This window comes from Bufo bufo, chromosome 2, assembly GCF_905171765.1.
Source record: "Bufo bufo chromosome 2, aBufBuf1.1, whole genome shotgun sequence".
NCBI lineage: Eukaryota > Metazoa > Chordata > Amphibia > Anura > Bufonidae > Bufo > Bufo bufo.
This window is the reverse complement of record NC_053390.1, coordinates 729,487,060-729,502,272: the sequence shown is the minus strand read 5'-3', so window position 1 is coordinate 729,502,272 and position 15,213 is coordinate 729,487,060. Positions and strand designations below refer to the sequence as shown.

Below are 15,213 nucleotides of genomic sequence, written 5' to 3'. Positions count from 1 at the left end.
AGGGAGCGTATTAACAAACACAAAAGTACTATAAGGAAAAGGATTCTGGATAAGCCAGTCGCCAAACATTTCACTGATTGTGGACACTCTGTCAGCCAACTGAGATTCCGGGTCATCGACTCGGTGCAGATTCCCAAGAGAGGAGGAGACGGGGAACGTAGGCTAAAGAAAAAAGAGTTGAAATGGATTTTCACTTTACAAGCTTTACAACCCCAGGGATTGAATATCGAGTTTAATGCAAACAATGTAGATAGGTAAAATACTCTTACAGGATGATGTCCGATTCAGTATATCATGTTTTTACTGGGTATTTTAAGGTGTGTATATTTATATATTTGTTACACACACCTTTATTCACTTGAATTTTTTAAGCATCTCACTTACATGATCACTTGCCCCATAATGTACATGGTTACTCATTGTTTTATATATATATCCCTTTTGTATCTGAGTCTTGGTAATACTTGTGGATAATGATATGGTCATTGTCTCCTATATGGTTTCAGTGACCGATTATATTGGCGCTCTGCCTAATATTCTATTCTATGTTCAAACCACACAATAAGACTTATGGGATATATGATTGCTCTTTTTTGTGCATTAAATATAACATACAGCGGTGGTTTACAGAGCAGATCTATTGGTATCCTTCGTATGTTTACAGTGCTCTAGAACCTTTTGCGGGTCACGTGATTGATGACGCGCTTGGCATGTGACCGATAATAGCGGTGTCTATTGGTTCACATTCAGCGCTTCTGTAGAGATGGGTGCGGCTTTATTGCTGGCTGTGGTGACGGTGCCCCGTCCATACATCGACGCAATGACATCACGGACATGCGCAATGGACCTATGGAGACGCCGACATGTATTGCCAATACGACGATGCAGGTGGAGTTTCTCTAATGAATACCAGGTACATATGATTGTGGTGCAACATTTCTATTGGTAGCAGTGATCATTTTAATTAATACACAGGTGGTACTAAAGAGTTGCTTGTGCTTATTGGTTTTATTTTGTCACATGGGGGGGGGCTTAATAAGATATTTATATGTTTGAATAACTTTGTACCAGTATACTTGAGAAAGGCTACTGCGTAGCTGAAACGTCGTATTGCTATGTGTGTGCACTCTTGGTCCCCAATAAAAGTCACACTGGATATGCTGCTGTGAAACCTTCTCTTATCTGCCTGCTATGTTGGTCATTGTAAAGACGAGGTGAACTGAATACCTGAGAAAATAGCAAGTGTTAGCTCTGGGTAGGTGCGCGCCAATTCTTCAGAGAGCTGGTAGTAAGATACGGAGTACAAGTGTGGTAGTGGAGATGGGTGACTCAATATTCCATCCGTTCTATGGACTTCTAATTTGTGAGCATAGCGAAACATCTTCGGTTCCAGAATCTACGAAAGCCAATAGAAAGAACTCAGGTAAGTACTCAGCATATAAATTCTACATAAAATAACACTGCTAAAATTAGTAGGAATCAAAGATCCAGGGCCACTTTAAATTCCCAGTCCGCCCTTGCCCCCAACCCAATCACGATGACTATCTTTTTTTTTTTTTTTTAGAAGAAAACAGATGGTATAGCTTTTAAAGCATAATTTTATTACGAGGTATCACACTGTTCCTGCTCTTTATACAGTGAGGTCACAGCATTACATGAACCGGTAAAAAGCTTTATGCACGATATGCTGCTCAGTTACTGGACTTTACACCCGCACGGTGCAATAAACAAGGTTTACGAACCTGCAATAGCTGCATAGCAACTTCATAGACATCCCGGGCAGAATCCGCCGCTTTAAACAGGATCAGATTAAGGAGGGTAACTGTGTCACACTGGTAATCCCTAGAGAGAGATTACATAGATTGCGCTGAACACCATGATCACAGGAGACGCTACATGCCTTGTACACAGTGTAACAATAGCTGTATAACCTATATACACATGTACATATAGCATCGGGAATACCTGTTCTGGAAAACACTGGCTATGGCTTTGAAGCAGCCAGAGGCCACTCTTTTGGAGCCAGTGTAGCAGCGGTCCACTGCCCACAACATGAGGTTGCTCTGGTCTGGATTGAGTTCTAGTAAAAGCATCACTGCTTCACACCCCAACTGATGAACCTAAACAGACAAAGACAAATCAACTTACAACTCAATACCGAACATACAAAGTATCTCAAAAGATTACATTTGGGACTGACTGACCGAGGAGAGAACTCGGTAGTATAAACCTTAGCTCTCAACGAATGCAGATTGACGCTCGGCAGAAGGAGCTTTTACACTGGGCAATTGTCCGGGGTGAACAGCCGCACAAATAATCGTTCATAGTTTACAATAATTTCAGCAATTGTTAGTTTCCATGATTGTCCCTGTATACATGGGGAGATGTGCTGCTGTCTCATAAAAGAAGCGATCAGCCGACAAAAGATCATTCTCTCGCCTGCCGGCTGATCACAGGGCAATGATATGCCCCGCTAGGATATGCCCCCATTGTCTGATAGGTGCAGGTCCCACCTCTGGGACCCGCACCTACATCGAGAATGAACCCCTGAAGATTGTGGAGGGCGCACTCTAGAAAACTACACCCGTGGACGGAGACTTCCATCCACTGTATAGTTTCTGACACCAGCAGCTGCCTGAAACAGCTGATCAGCGTTGGACCCCACCGATCTAACATTGTTGACCTATCCTGAAGGTCATCAATATCTAAGTACTGGAAAACCCCTTTAAGCTACCTGCACATGGGTGCAGGCTGTCTGGCAGAAATCCCGCACGCGTTACGTGCGCTATTTGGTGCTGATTTGATGCGGATTTGCCGCAGATCTCACCCTTCCATTGAAAAAGATGAAACTGGCACAAACAATTGACATGAAGTGGATTTCAAAATCTGCACAGCAGGTCAACTTCCACACAGAACGAAAAAGTAAAATGTACATGAGATTTGTCTAATCTTATACACTTTGCTATTATTGTATTACACTGCATTTTTCACCTGGAAAAAAGTGTGTAATCTTCAATCTGTGCAGGTGGCCTTAAAGAGGTTGTCTCATTAAGAAAGACGCCTATCCACATGTTCTGTTAGAGTATATGATGGTCACAGAGCAGATTTACCCGCTTGGGACCCCTTTATTAATAAGTAAGAGTGACTCTCACGCTGGTCTCTGAATTTACATGACAAATGTATACTCAGGCGACACTTGCGGGAATCACCTTGTATCGCCTGGCCAGGGCCTGTAGAGAAGCAGCTGTCTTGAGGAGACAATCCCTTTAGTACAGACTGTAGATCCATAGGGTATTGTCGAAGAAATGTAAAAGACATGGCAACCAATCTATGTTACCTTTTTGTCCTGGGAGTCCAGGATGTTATCCAGCCATTTATACAGATAACCATCTGATGAAAGTCCAACATTATCTGCAACGGGGCCGCAACACAGCACAGCCGACATTGCCTGGAAAGAGAGGAACACACAAGTCAGCAATCCCCCATGCTTCACAGCTAGTTAGTCTTATACCATTTTCTATACAGAACTGAAATTGTTTTTATACTACTTTTATAGATCAACCACTAGGAGGGTAAGTCCTGTTGACCCAAATCTCATGGGATTCTACGCCCAAATCTGCATCAAATTTAATAACGACCCTAACCACATGCATATGAATGGGTTTTCTGCACCTCTGTTCACATGGTAGGAAAAATTTCTGTGTGGCTTTTGGCTCCACTGAAGAAATAAAATGCACGCAATTTATTTCCATGGACTGTGTATGGAGAAAGCAAAGGTTTAGCTCCACTGAGAGACAAAGCGGCTAATCCTTGTGCAGATCAGCGGCAATTCAAACTTAGTATCTACAGCCGAAACCACATGCCGTTCAAGCACAATGACTGGCTGAAGCCAGGGGACGTCATCAGTTCTGTATGGCAGGGACTGGATGGGCAGCACTAGAGTGAGTGGTGGGACATTTAAAAGGTGAAGATAGATTATTTTATACATTTTTAAGGTTTATTGGTCATAGATTTTTTTTTTTTATATCTCTTACCAACCCTTTAAATCTTAAAGGGGTTCTCCGGGAATTATGAAAATACTTAAATATTACTTTGTTATAAATATATTCCCAAATACCTTTCATTAGTTATAATGGCTCGTTCTGTCTGGGATGCAATCATTAGGAGAAATAAAATGGCTGCCGTCCTATTAGTGCAGACAAAATCTGTCCTAATCACACAGGAAGACAAGTTACTTCACAACACTGAGCTAAAGAGCTGCCTCATCTTCCGCTCTGCTCTGCTTGTTAGGGATTATGATCCGTAATACAGATAAGATCTTCAGCTGAATCCGCAAGAATGGAGCACAGGACAGACTGTGGTAATGGAGACTGCATACAAGAGCTGCTGCTCATCAGCCACATCCCCACCTCCTCTCTGTACTTTATCATGTCTCCATTCCTACAGAGATTCAGCTCAAGATCATATTAAAATGTATTCAGGATCATAATCCCTGACAAGCAGAGCAGAGAGGAGGATGAGGCAGCTTTTTACCTCAGTGTTGTGATTAGGACACTGAGGTACCAATAGGATGGCGGCCATTTTATTTCTCCTAATGATTGCTCCCCAGACATGACGAGCCATTATAACTGATGAAAGGTGTTTGGGAATATATTTATAATAAAGTAATATTTAAGTATTTTAATTTTCTTAATTCACAGAGAACCCCTTTAATAAAGAATCATCGTTTTACTTCAGCTCTGGGAGAAAAAATAAAGCGGATATAAAAGTCTCCAAATCAGCTGCACCTCTCATGCCAGGTCAGGCTATTTCACAGTTGTATTAGTCAGGCTGAGGGGAAGTAACACAGTCCATCAGGACACCTCAAAATTACCTTTTATTAACACCAATAATCATCTGCTCTGTCAAACCCCATCTACTGCAATTAGACTTCACAGAACTCTGCTCATGAGCACTAATGATCAGCTTTACTGCACTCAGGTTTTATCCACAGGATTGGACAAATGTCTGACAAGTAGGGGCCCAGGAACATGTTGCGTACAAGAGGATATCAAGTGGAGACCAGGCTTGTGAAGCTATCGCTGACCACCTCAGCTTACAGCACAAGGGGCCAGAGGACATCCAGTCTCCTAAATGGTGAGAGCGTTCCTTTGCATTTCTCAGAAAACCTTTCAACACCAAAAAATGTCAGGCGGGGGCACAACCTGCAGCCCACAACCCTGCGGTCACAGACATGTCTGTCCCTTTCTAGGGGCTGCTCACATGTATTTTCCCATTATCTGGGCATCCTGGATGTGTAACCAGAAAAGGTTGAGCACCTCTGATATAATGTATACGTGAATAATAGCATTTTTTGTGCTTACCTGTAAAATCCTTTTCTCGCTGAGTTCATTGGGGGACACAGAAGACCATGGGTATAGCTTCTGCCACTAGGAGGCGACACTATACAAAAAAAGGGTTAGCTCCTCCCCTCAGCTATACCCCTCCTGCAGACACTGAGCTAATCAGTCTGTACGAAAACAGTAGGAGCAGCCAGGAGAAGCCAACAGAATAAGAAAAAGGAAGAAAGGCGAAGATGGGTCAGAATCAAGAACCGGAGGGACCCATCAAGGAGAGCCAGCAATGCACTTACAAGGTGGGAGCCGTGTCCCCCAATGAACTCAGCGAGAAAACGATTTTACAGGTAAGCAAAAAAAATCCTATTTTCTCGCTCGTATCATTGGGGGACACAGAAGACCATGGGACGTAAAAGAGCAGTACCATGGGGAGGGAACAAGAACAGAATGAATCCAAGACCGGTCATAATGCCCCGCACAGAAATGCAGGGGAGGACAGACCCGGAACCCTGAAAAGGGACAGAAAGAATCATTCCCAGGAAGGCCAGCCAGAGAGCGGCTGAACACGCAGAGGCTGCGGCTGGGCAGGAGAACAGTCCAGGGAATATAAGTCGCGGCTTAGAAGACTGCAGAAGATACAGGAGAGAGAGAGACCTAGCCTGCATTCAGAAGACTTCTGAGGAAGTGATATCCATGGGTCAGAACCTCAGGAAAAAAACACACTAGAGCCATTAACAGATACAACACGGTGTGAGAAGAAAAAAGGGAACCACTCAGTGGAAAACGGATTGGAAGAAGACGAACTAAAAATGGCATTCGGATATCAAGAGACAGAGAAGTGCAGAGGTGACAAAAATTTTGCCCCCCCAACGGGAGATGAAGTAGGGGTGCCAGAAAGCAAGGCCCCAAAACCATAACAGGCTGCCAGGAGAGAAAACCACTCCAGCGGGACCATGATGAACAAAGCAGGGCTAGAGAACCTGGATGACAGGCATGAAATTGGCCCACAAGAAAAAGTTATTGAGGGAGTGAAGAAAGTCAATGGGAACAAGGCAGTGAAACCGACCCAAACCCTAAAAAAGGAGGGGAGTAACTGACAGGAAAAAAGTGTCCTCCGGAAGCAAAAACGTCCGCTTCAGACCTACGGCCAAGGGGTTTGCTGCATAAGAGTGTTCCCCAATGGAAACGCCAATGTGATAAGTAGCGGTAGGTAGAGGAGGACCAGAGAGGAGAGTCATGGAAGGCTGCCTGAACTGGCAGACCTAACCAGAAGCTAAAGAAAAAAACACCTAGGCCAAAGGGACAAAAATATAAAGGTTGTGTAAACCCATCAGACACTGTTGGCTGCCACTGCGGAACAACCCCACCTAAAGAAAAAAAGAAAGGGGTTATCCGAGGAATGCACAATACGGGCCGAAAGGAACCAGAGATGGCATAAATACTGCGCCAGGAAGGGAGTGTGGACACCAAACGCCACAAGTCCCAGAAAAAAACTGGTAACAGAACCAATACCACCTGCGCAGGCACTCTACAGCAGAAAGGGGGCAAACGAGAACTCAATGGCTATGGAAACTGGCTGAGCAGGCAGAAACAGTACCTGGAGAAAGTGCAACTACTCGCCCTGCGGAAGGGGAGAAGTAGAAGAGTCTGATGCGGCTCAGTAGGGAACCAGCAATTAGGGATGACAACAAGGACAGTACGACCGCTCTACCCGCGGAGGGGAGCCATGCAAACAATTCACATATGCAAACTGAATAAGTGCAAATCCAAAACCACAAGGAGGCAATGCTGATGCTGTCACCATAGTAGATGGTAGAGGCGATGCACTACATGTGAAGGGAAGAAGGCGCAAAGCCAGCACCATAGAAACCGGCAGGTTATACCATGCAGAGAAAACCGTACTAATACCCACGAGAAGTGAGCAAACCCACCAGCTGCAGCACGTCATGGTATGGGCAGATAACAGCACTATAGGGAATAAGAGTACCTGTCAGCCAGCGCCTCAGGAACACCATACATATAAGGCCTGGAGGATCTATCGCACCCAGTGATGGCCGAACATGAGCACAGTGCCACCTGTGAGAAGGAAATTTAGGCACAATCACAGCTACAACTAGAAAGAAGGTTCCCCCCCTAGAAGGGGGAATAGTGCGCAGATACCGCACAAAACACCAGGGCCGATACTCCACATGGAGAAAGGGGATGCGGTAAAAACAATGAACACAAATACTCCCCCTGGGACGGAGTCACACAGTAGTGGACACGGAACAGCAGTAGCCATAAAATCTATGGCCAGCGCAAGGCTGCCCCATAGAGGGGAGGCCATAGCCACAACTATGGTCTCTAGGGACAGAGGAGAGGCTCCCCCTGAGTAGTCACCAAGAAAATGGTGCTAGCGCAACGCTCCACTTGTGAAGGAAGGAAACTGCAGACGTTCCACCTACTGACAGAGAATGGATGCAGAGCGTGTTGAGTCAACAGCCTGTCAGCTACAGTCCTACTTGAAAGACAGAGGCTGCCACGTAGGCGCCAGATACCAATCCAATCCAAACAAGGACTACCTGAGGAAAGAGATAGTGTGGTGTAGTCACAGTATCTAGTAGTGCCAAAATACCACCTATGACGGGGGATAAGGCGACTGTAGGTATCGAGTCTAGCAATAAGCCTTCCATGGAACAGGATGCAATGCGACAAGGAAGAAGTGAGAGTAGTCGCGGTAGTCCACGTTCAAGCGATTACTCCACCTAAGAAAGACAAAAAATGCAATAGGATGGACGGCTTCCAGAGACAGTGTATCACTCTGCTGACGAAAGAGGGGAACCCGACAAGATGTACCGGGTCCACTGGTAGTGTAAGCACTACTGGTTGTGAAACTACTCCGCCAATGGAAGAAGGGTAATGCTACCGCATCTACAGAATGCAATTGTGGTGCAACTAATCCACCTACAGAAGTGGGAAATCTGAAAGGACAAATGATAACCAGTTTTAGTGCAATAAATGTGCCTGCAGAGGGGGTAATGCAACAGGACGTATGATATCTGGTGGAAGTGCAGTTACCTGCCTAATGAAGGAGGGTAATGCGATAGTCTGTATAGGAACCAGTGGTAGTGCAACTACTCTATGGAAAGAGGGTAATACCACAAAATGTACCGTGCAAATACTCCTACTACGGAAGGAGAGGAATGCTAGCGGAAGTATAGTATCCAGTGCAAATGCATTTACTCCGCCTATGGAAGGAGGGTAATGCTACAGGCTGTACAGTATCCAGTGGCGGTGGGAACTAGGTTCAGAACAGGACCAGATAGCTCTGAGGGTTAATAATATATATAGTGTAAAAAAATTTAAGCAAGTACCGTTACTCCACTGGCCTGGCCACTTTCCTGAAAAGGGGCGTGGGGAGGGCAGGGCCAGCAGTCCCAGCAAATGTTCATCTTAACTGGTAGGGATTCGCCCCCGATCTCCACCAAATGCTAATATGTCACATTCATAGAAGCTCAGAACATCACCTCTAGTCTAACAGTACCAACACTGGCTACACGTACATCCTTCATGGGCAGGGTCCTCTCCTCTTCTGTACCAGTTTGTAACTCGTATTGTTCATGCTTAATGTCTGTATTATGTATGTGCACCCCTTATCATATGTACAGCGCCATGGAATGAATGGAGCTTTAAAGGGATTCTGTCACCAGATTTAACCCTATTAAGCTAATGTCAGCTAAACCTAACTAGCCTTTTCCTACTTTTATCTATGCCTCGTTACGCCAGAAATCTAAGTTTTATAATATGCTAATTCGGGGGGGTTTGTTTCTGCTCCTAGAGGCTCCGTTCTCCCACCTTTGTCGCCTCCCTCCAAGTCCTGATTGACAGGGCCAGGCAGCGCTCACGTCTGTCTGCCAGCCCTGTGCTCTGGAGAAATCTCGTGCCATTCGGTATTCTGCGCTGGCGTGGTGAGGAAGCTGCCAGCGTCTTTCCCTCACCGCGTCTTCCGCCGAATACTGAGATTTCACCAGAGCACAGGGCTGGCAGACAGATGCGAGCGCTGCCTGGCCCGGTCAATCAGGACTTGGAGTGAGGCGACAAAGGTGGGAGAACGGAGCCTCTAGGAGCAGGAACAACGCCCCCCCCCCCCCCCCCTCCGCTCCTAGAGGCTAATTAGCATATTATAAAAGTTAGATTTCTGGCGTAACGGGGGCATAGATAAAAGAAAGTAATGGGCTAGTTAGGTTTAGCTGACATTAGCACATCACTGTCAGCTAGCTTAGTAGGGTTAAATCTGGTGACAGAATCCCTTTAATAATAATCCATAGAAGAGCTCTGATGTGAGGCAGTGCAGAGGTTAATAAAGTAAGCAATCTGTTGGACTATAAAGGGCTAGACGTATTTCGGGTTATAAATACAGAGATTATCTTGTGCAGAAAAAGAGATCTGTGCAGTCGTGATCCGGGCACCTACAATGGTTATATGGAGCAATGACCTAGAAACAGAAGTGCTCTCACACTTTATTTAATCCTCCCTCCGATGGAAAAGCATTCTGTACTGGTCAGCGACAGCATGTAAGACAGGGCAGAGGGGGATATGAGTGAGGATTGGAGCTGGATGGAATAATGCAGCACGCTATGCTATTCTGACCTTCAAAAGACAACAGACGTCTGACATAAAGAACTAAGGCTCTCTTCACATAAGTGCTGGGGGTCCGTCGCAGATTCTGTCACACTTTATGGAAAAAATAACCCTGTGTGGAGTGCCATTTTTCCCCAGCAAAACGACAAATCTCAGTTGCACCTGAGAAGACTAAATTAAAAAGGCATCTGTCAGAAGGATCAGCCCTATTAAACCAGCCATGAGGTTGGCAGGGTTAACCTTGCTGATTAAAACCTTACCCTTCTATGCCCAATCCGTGGCTGCGTTTAGGTGAAATAATAGTTTCTAAGCATATGCACATGAGGGCTTAAAGGGGTTTTGTAACTTCAAACTAGCTTTACCAAACCGCACAGACTGGCTGGACCTGCAGTGGTGATCACACTTACCTGGTCCTCAGCGCTGCTTTCCAGCTTCATCACCGCCAAAGCATGTCACAGGTCTCACTGAAATTTTTTGCTCTACTGCCACCTCCACAGGTTCTGGCTCTCTAGAATCAACATCCTGTTGAGGAGGTCACGTGACCTCTTCAACCAATCACTGGCCGCAGCGGTGACCTGTCATCCATATGGCACGTGACCCAGTGACGTATCACATGGGTGATAGGTCACCGCTGCAGCCAGTGATTGGGTGCAGTGGTCATGTGACCTTGATCAACAGGATATTGATTCTAGAGAGCCGGGACCTGCAGAGTTGCCTGCGGGGTGATGGAACCGGAACGAGGTAAGCATGATCACCACTGAGAGTGCACCCTAGTAACTCAGTTAGCTCTTCCACTGTGCTTCCTTGGAATCCCCCCGCCACCTGGTTCTGACAATTGAGGGGAAATGTCCAGGGAAGCAGAGCTTAGAAGCTAAGGTGCACCCAGTGGCTATAGCCGGCCTCAGTGCACTTAAACCCTAATTTGCATATTTTTTAAAACATTTATTTCTCCGATTTGTAGCACAGATCTGGGGATGAAAGCCATGGCTTTAATTAGCAATGTGTGCCCCATCAGGCATTATGGCTGGTTTAATAGCGTTAATCCTGCTGACTGATGCCCTTTAAGGCCTCTTTCGCACCAGTGTTACGAATTCTCTCAGGGTCTGTTAAGGAAAAAAAACTGCAGTCAGTTATATCTGAGATTGCGTTCAGTTTTTTCCACGTGGATGCAGTTTTGATGCGTTTTTAACGCGTGTGAAAATAAAACCTTAAAAATAACAATCTACACTGAACAAAAATATAAACGCAACACTTTCAGTTTTGCTCCCATTTTGCATGAGCTGAACTCAAAGATCTGAAACATTTTCTACATACACAAAAGACCCATTACTCTCAAATATTGTTCACAAATCTGTCTAAATCTGTTAGTGAGCACTTCTCCTTTGCCGAGATAATCCATCCCACCTCACACGTGTGGCATATCAAGGTGCTGATTAGACAGCATGAATATTGCACAGGTGTGCCTTACACTGCCCACAATAAAAGGCCACTCTGAAATGTGCAGTTTGATCACACAGTACAATGCCACAGATGTTGCAATGTTTGACGGAGCGTGCAATTGGCATGCTGACTGCAGGAATATCTACCAGAGCTGTTGCCCATGCAATGAATGTTCATTTCTCTACCATAAGCCGTCTCCAAAGGCGTTTCAGAGAATTTGGCAGTACATCCAACCAGCCTCACAACTGCAGACCACGTGTAACCACAACAGCCCAGGACCTTCACATCCAGCATGTTCACCTTTATGATCGTCTGAGACCAGCCACCCGGACAGCTGCAGCAACAATCGGTTTGCATAACCAAAGAATTTCTGCATAAACTGTCAGAAACCGTCTCAGGGAAGCTCATCTGCATGCTCTTCGTCCTCATCGGGGTCTGGACGTGACTGCAGTTTGTCATCGTAACCGACTTCAGTGGGCAAATGCTCACATTTGATGGCGTCTGGCATGTTGGAGAGGCGTTCTGTTCACGGATGAGTCCCGGTTTTCACTGTTCAGGGCAGATGGCAGACAGCGTGTGTGGCGTCGTGTGGGTGAGCGGTTTGCTGACATCAAAGTTGTGGATCGAATGGCCCATGGTGGCGGTGCGGTTATGGTATGGGCAGGCGTATGTTATGGACAACGAACACAGGTGCATTTTATTGATGGCATTTTGAATGCACAGAGATACCGTGACGACATCCTGAGGCCCATTGTGCCATTCATCCCCGACCATCACCTCATGTTGCAGCAGGATAATGCACAGCCCCATATTGCAAGGATCTGTACACAATTCCTGGAAGCTGAAAACATCCCAGTTCTTGCATGGCTGGCATAATCACCGGACATGTCACCCATTGAGCATGTTTGGGATGCCCTAGATCGGCGTATACGACAGCGTGTTCCAGTTCCTGCCAATATTCTGCAACTTCGCACAGATATTGAAGAGGAGTGGACCAACATTTCACAGGCCACAATCAACAACCTGATCAACTCTATGTGACCGTAAGGCAAAACTGTGCCCATTTCAGAGTGTCCTTTTTATTGTGGGAAATCTAAGGCACACCTGTGCAATATTCATGCTGTCTAAGCAGCACCTTGATATGCCACACCTGTGAGGTGGGATGGATTATCTCGGCAAAGGAGAAGTGCTCACTAACACAGATTTAGACAGATTTGTGAACAATATTTAAAAGTAATGTTTTTTTTGTGCATGTAGAAAATGTTTCAGATCTTTGAGTTCAAATCTTGCAAAATGGGAGCAAAACCGAAAGTGTTGCGTTTATATTTTTGTTCAGTGTACATCTCCTCGCAACCAATGCATTACATCTGGATGTAATGCGTTTTTCACGGAAGCCCCATTCACTTCTATGGGGCCAGGGCTGTGTGAAAAACACAAAATATAGAACATGCTGCGATTTTCACGTAACGCAGAGAAGATACGTGAAAAACAACGCTCATGTACACAGATCCATAAAAATGAATGGTCAGGATTCAGTGCGTGTGCTATGCGTTCACTTCACGCATTGCACCTGTACTGAAAACTCGCTCATGTGAAAGGGGCTTAAAAGTCAATGGAGTTCATCGGCTGTCACTTGACAGAGCCTAATTTGGACAAGGTATGGACAGAACCTACAGCAACTGCACTCATGACAAGGCTCCTGGAATAAAGCACAAAACACATACTAGTGACATATGTGGTGGGCTCTAATGAACTCTGCTTTGCGATCTCGGTCGCAAACAGAAAACACAACCAAGTGCCGGATCGGTCACATGCAGGGCACACAAACATGACCCAATGGACCCCACTGACTTACTGTCAGTTTACGAGGAAATCCATCACTTTGAGCTGCATGCTGCTCTATTTTTCACATCAACTATAATACAATGTGCACTCAACCTTACTCTTTCTCGGTAAGTTTTCTTGGCTAGTCAATATCAGGGACGTGGCAGGGAGGTTTTTGAAAAGTTAATGCGACAGAGAGAGGGACATATAAAAGCAATCAGTCACCTCCGACAAGCCCTAATAAGTACAGTGATACATGCACAGAACTACCGCTGACTCCAGATCAGTCATTTGTATGGCAATACAAACCAGCAGTGGAATGCATAGAGGACTACTTGGAGGGGGGACAGCTGTAGACTTTGATGTGTTGGGATAGTGAGTTCCAGAGTTTGGGTGAAATCTTGTTGTCATGCACGGGGGATTAAATGGAATATAATGACGGACAGTTACCTGCCTGGGTGTCTGCCAGTAGCCCTGACACTTACAGCTAGATGCAGCTCATCTGACATGAGAAATAGATTACCTTCAGTGCACAGTACTGATGCCGGTTTATCTGCATATTCCGATCACTGTATCTGTCCAGTGGTGTGAACATGATGCTAAATGGTCCTGCCCAATGACTGAAGAGCATGAAGAGGCTATGGCGCAGACTCTGCTGAGGGAAAATACTTCGTCTCTGGTGCACTGGAAACAAAGAGAACATTCACTTCAATATCCAGACACCATTCTTCTCATCACCTGCTTGCACAAGCATTGCTCTAAAAATTATTCATGTATTATATTACTATAGTATAGTACTGTCTATTGTAGCTACACAATATACACAACCTGCTATAATACATCCAGTCTGGTCACATGCTGACATATGGACACACAGAATGTTTTAAATGCCGGTCTTAATAAGCCCTATAGCTGGTGGTGGATCATCAAAGTTATGTAGAGGTGCAGGCCTCTACATAACTTCGGCGTATCCAGCGGCAGTCTAAATTTAGACCATTTTCCACACCTGAGGCTACTTTCACACTTGCGGCAGAGTGATCCGGCAAACAGTTCCGTCGCCGGACCTGCCTGTCGGATCTGGCAAAACGTATGCCAACTGATGGCATTTGTAAGACGGATCAGGATCCTGATCCTTCTTACAAATGCATTTAAATGCCGGATCCGTCTTTCCGGTGTCATCTGGAAAAACAAATCCGGCATTTATTTTTTTCACAGTTCCAGCATTCCGGTATTTTAAATGCCGAATCCGGCACTAATATATTCCTAAGAAAAAAAATGCAGGATCTGGCATTCAGGCAAGTGTTCTGTTTTTTTGGCTGGAGATAAAACCGTAGCATGCTGCAGTTTTATTTCTGTCCTGATCAGTCAAAAAGACTGAACTGAAGACATCCTGAACGGACTTCTCTGTATTCAGAATGCATGGGGATAAAACTGATCAGTTCTTTTCCGATATAGAGCTCCTAGGACGGAACTCTATGCCGGAAAAGAAAAACGCTAGTGTGAAAGTACCCTAAACCAGGCGTAGAAAATGATGAATGAGACGGGCCTACTGGCCCGTCCCCTTCCCTTTTTTAGACCTGGCATGAGCGCGGAATAAGCTGCAGATTCTGCTAAAACATGCGACAGAATCTGCGTATATCTGTTCATAAATGAGCCCCATCTGCTGGTTAACTTGTCCATGCAGGATATGTTCTGCTTTGTATTATAAGCTGAATGCACTGTAATACAGTTAGGCCCCTTTCAGATGAGTGACTGTCTCGCTGTGGACTCGAAGCGAGGCACCTGGCCTGACCTCCCAGTGCTGTCGGGGTCACATAGCATTATATTGGTTTATGATGTTTATGATGCTATGTAATTCTTACAGTTCTGGAAAGTATTGGATAATGCTGACCTACTGCTGTCAGTGTTATCTAATACATTCCAGACCTCTAAGGGTTACATAGCATCATAAACCAATATAATGCTATGTGACCTCGGCAGTGCTGGAAGTTCA

The 15,213-nt window shown here is 45.3% G+C and overlaps 1 protein-coding gene across 10 annotated transcripts in view; it reads right to left on the bottom strand.

The window, feature by feature from the left end:
• The window catches only part of FRYL (FRY like transcription coactivator), a 330,165-nt gene that overhangs the window by 63,518 nt on the left and 251,434 nt on the right, over nucleotides 1–15,213 (bottom strand). For all 10 annotated transcript variants that reach the window (XM_040418890.1, XM_040418883.1, XM_040418887.1 and 7 more), the window contains 5 exons: nucleotides 13,744–13,904; nucleotides 3,338–3,448; nucleotides 1,966–2,120; nucleotides 1,743–1,842; nucleotides 1,228–1,396 (listed from right to left, as the gene is read on the bottom strand). In XM_040418890.1, coding sequence (XP_040274824.1) covers nucleotides 1,228–1,396; nucleotides 1,743–1,842; nucleotides 1,966–2,120; nucleotides 3,338–3,448; nucleotides 13,744–13,904 — 696 coding nt within the window. The remainder of the gene's footprint in view (nucleotides 1–1,227; nucleotides 1,397–1,742; nucleotides 1,843–1,965; nucleotides 2,121–3,337; nucleotides 3,449–13,743; nucleotides 13,905–15,213) is intronic.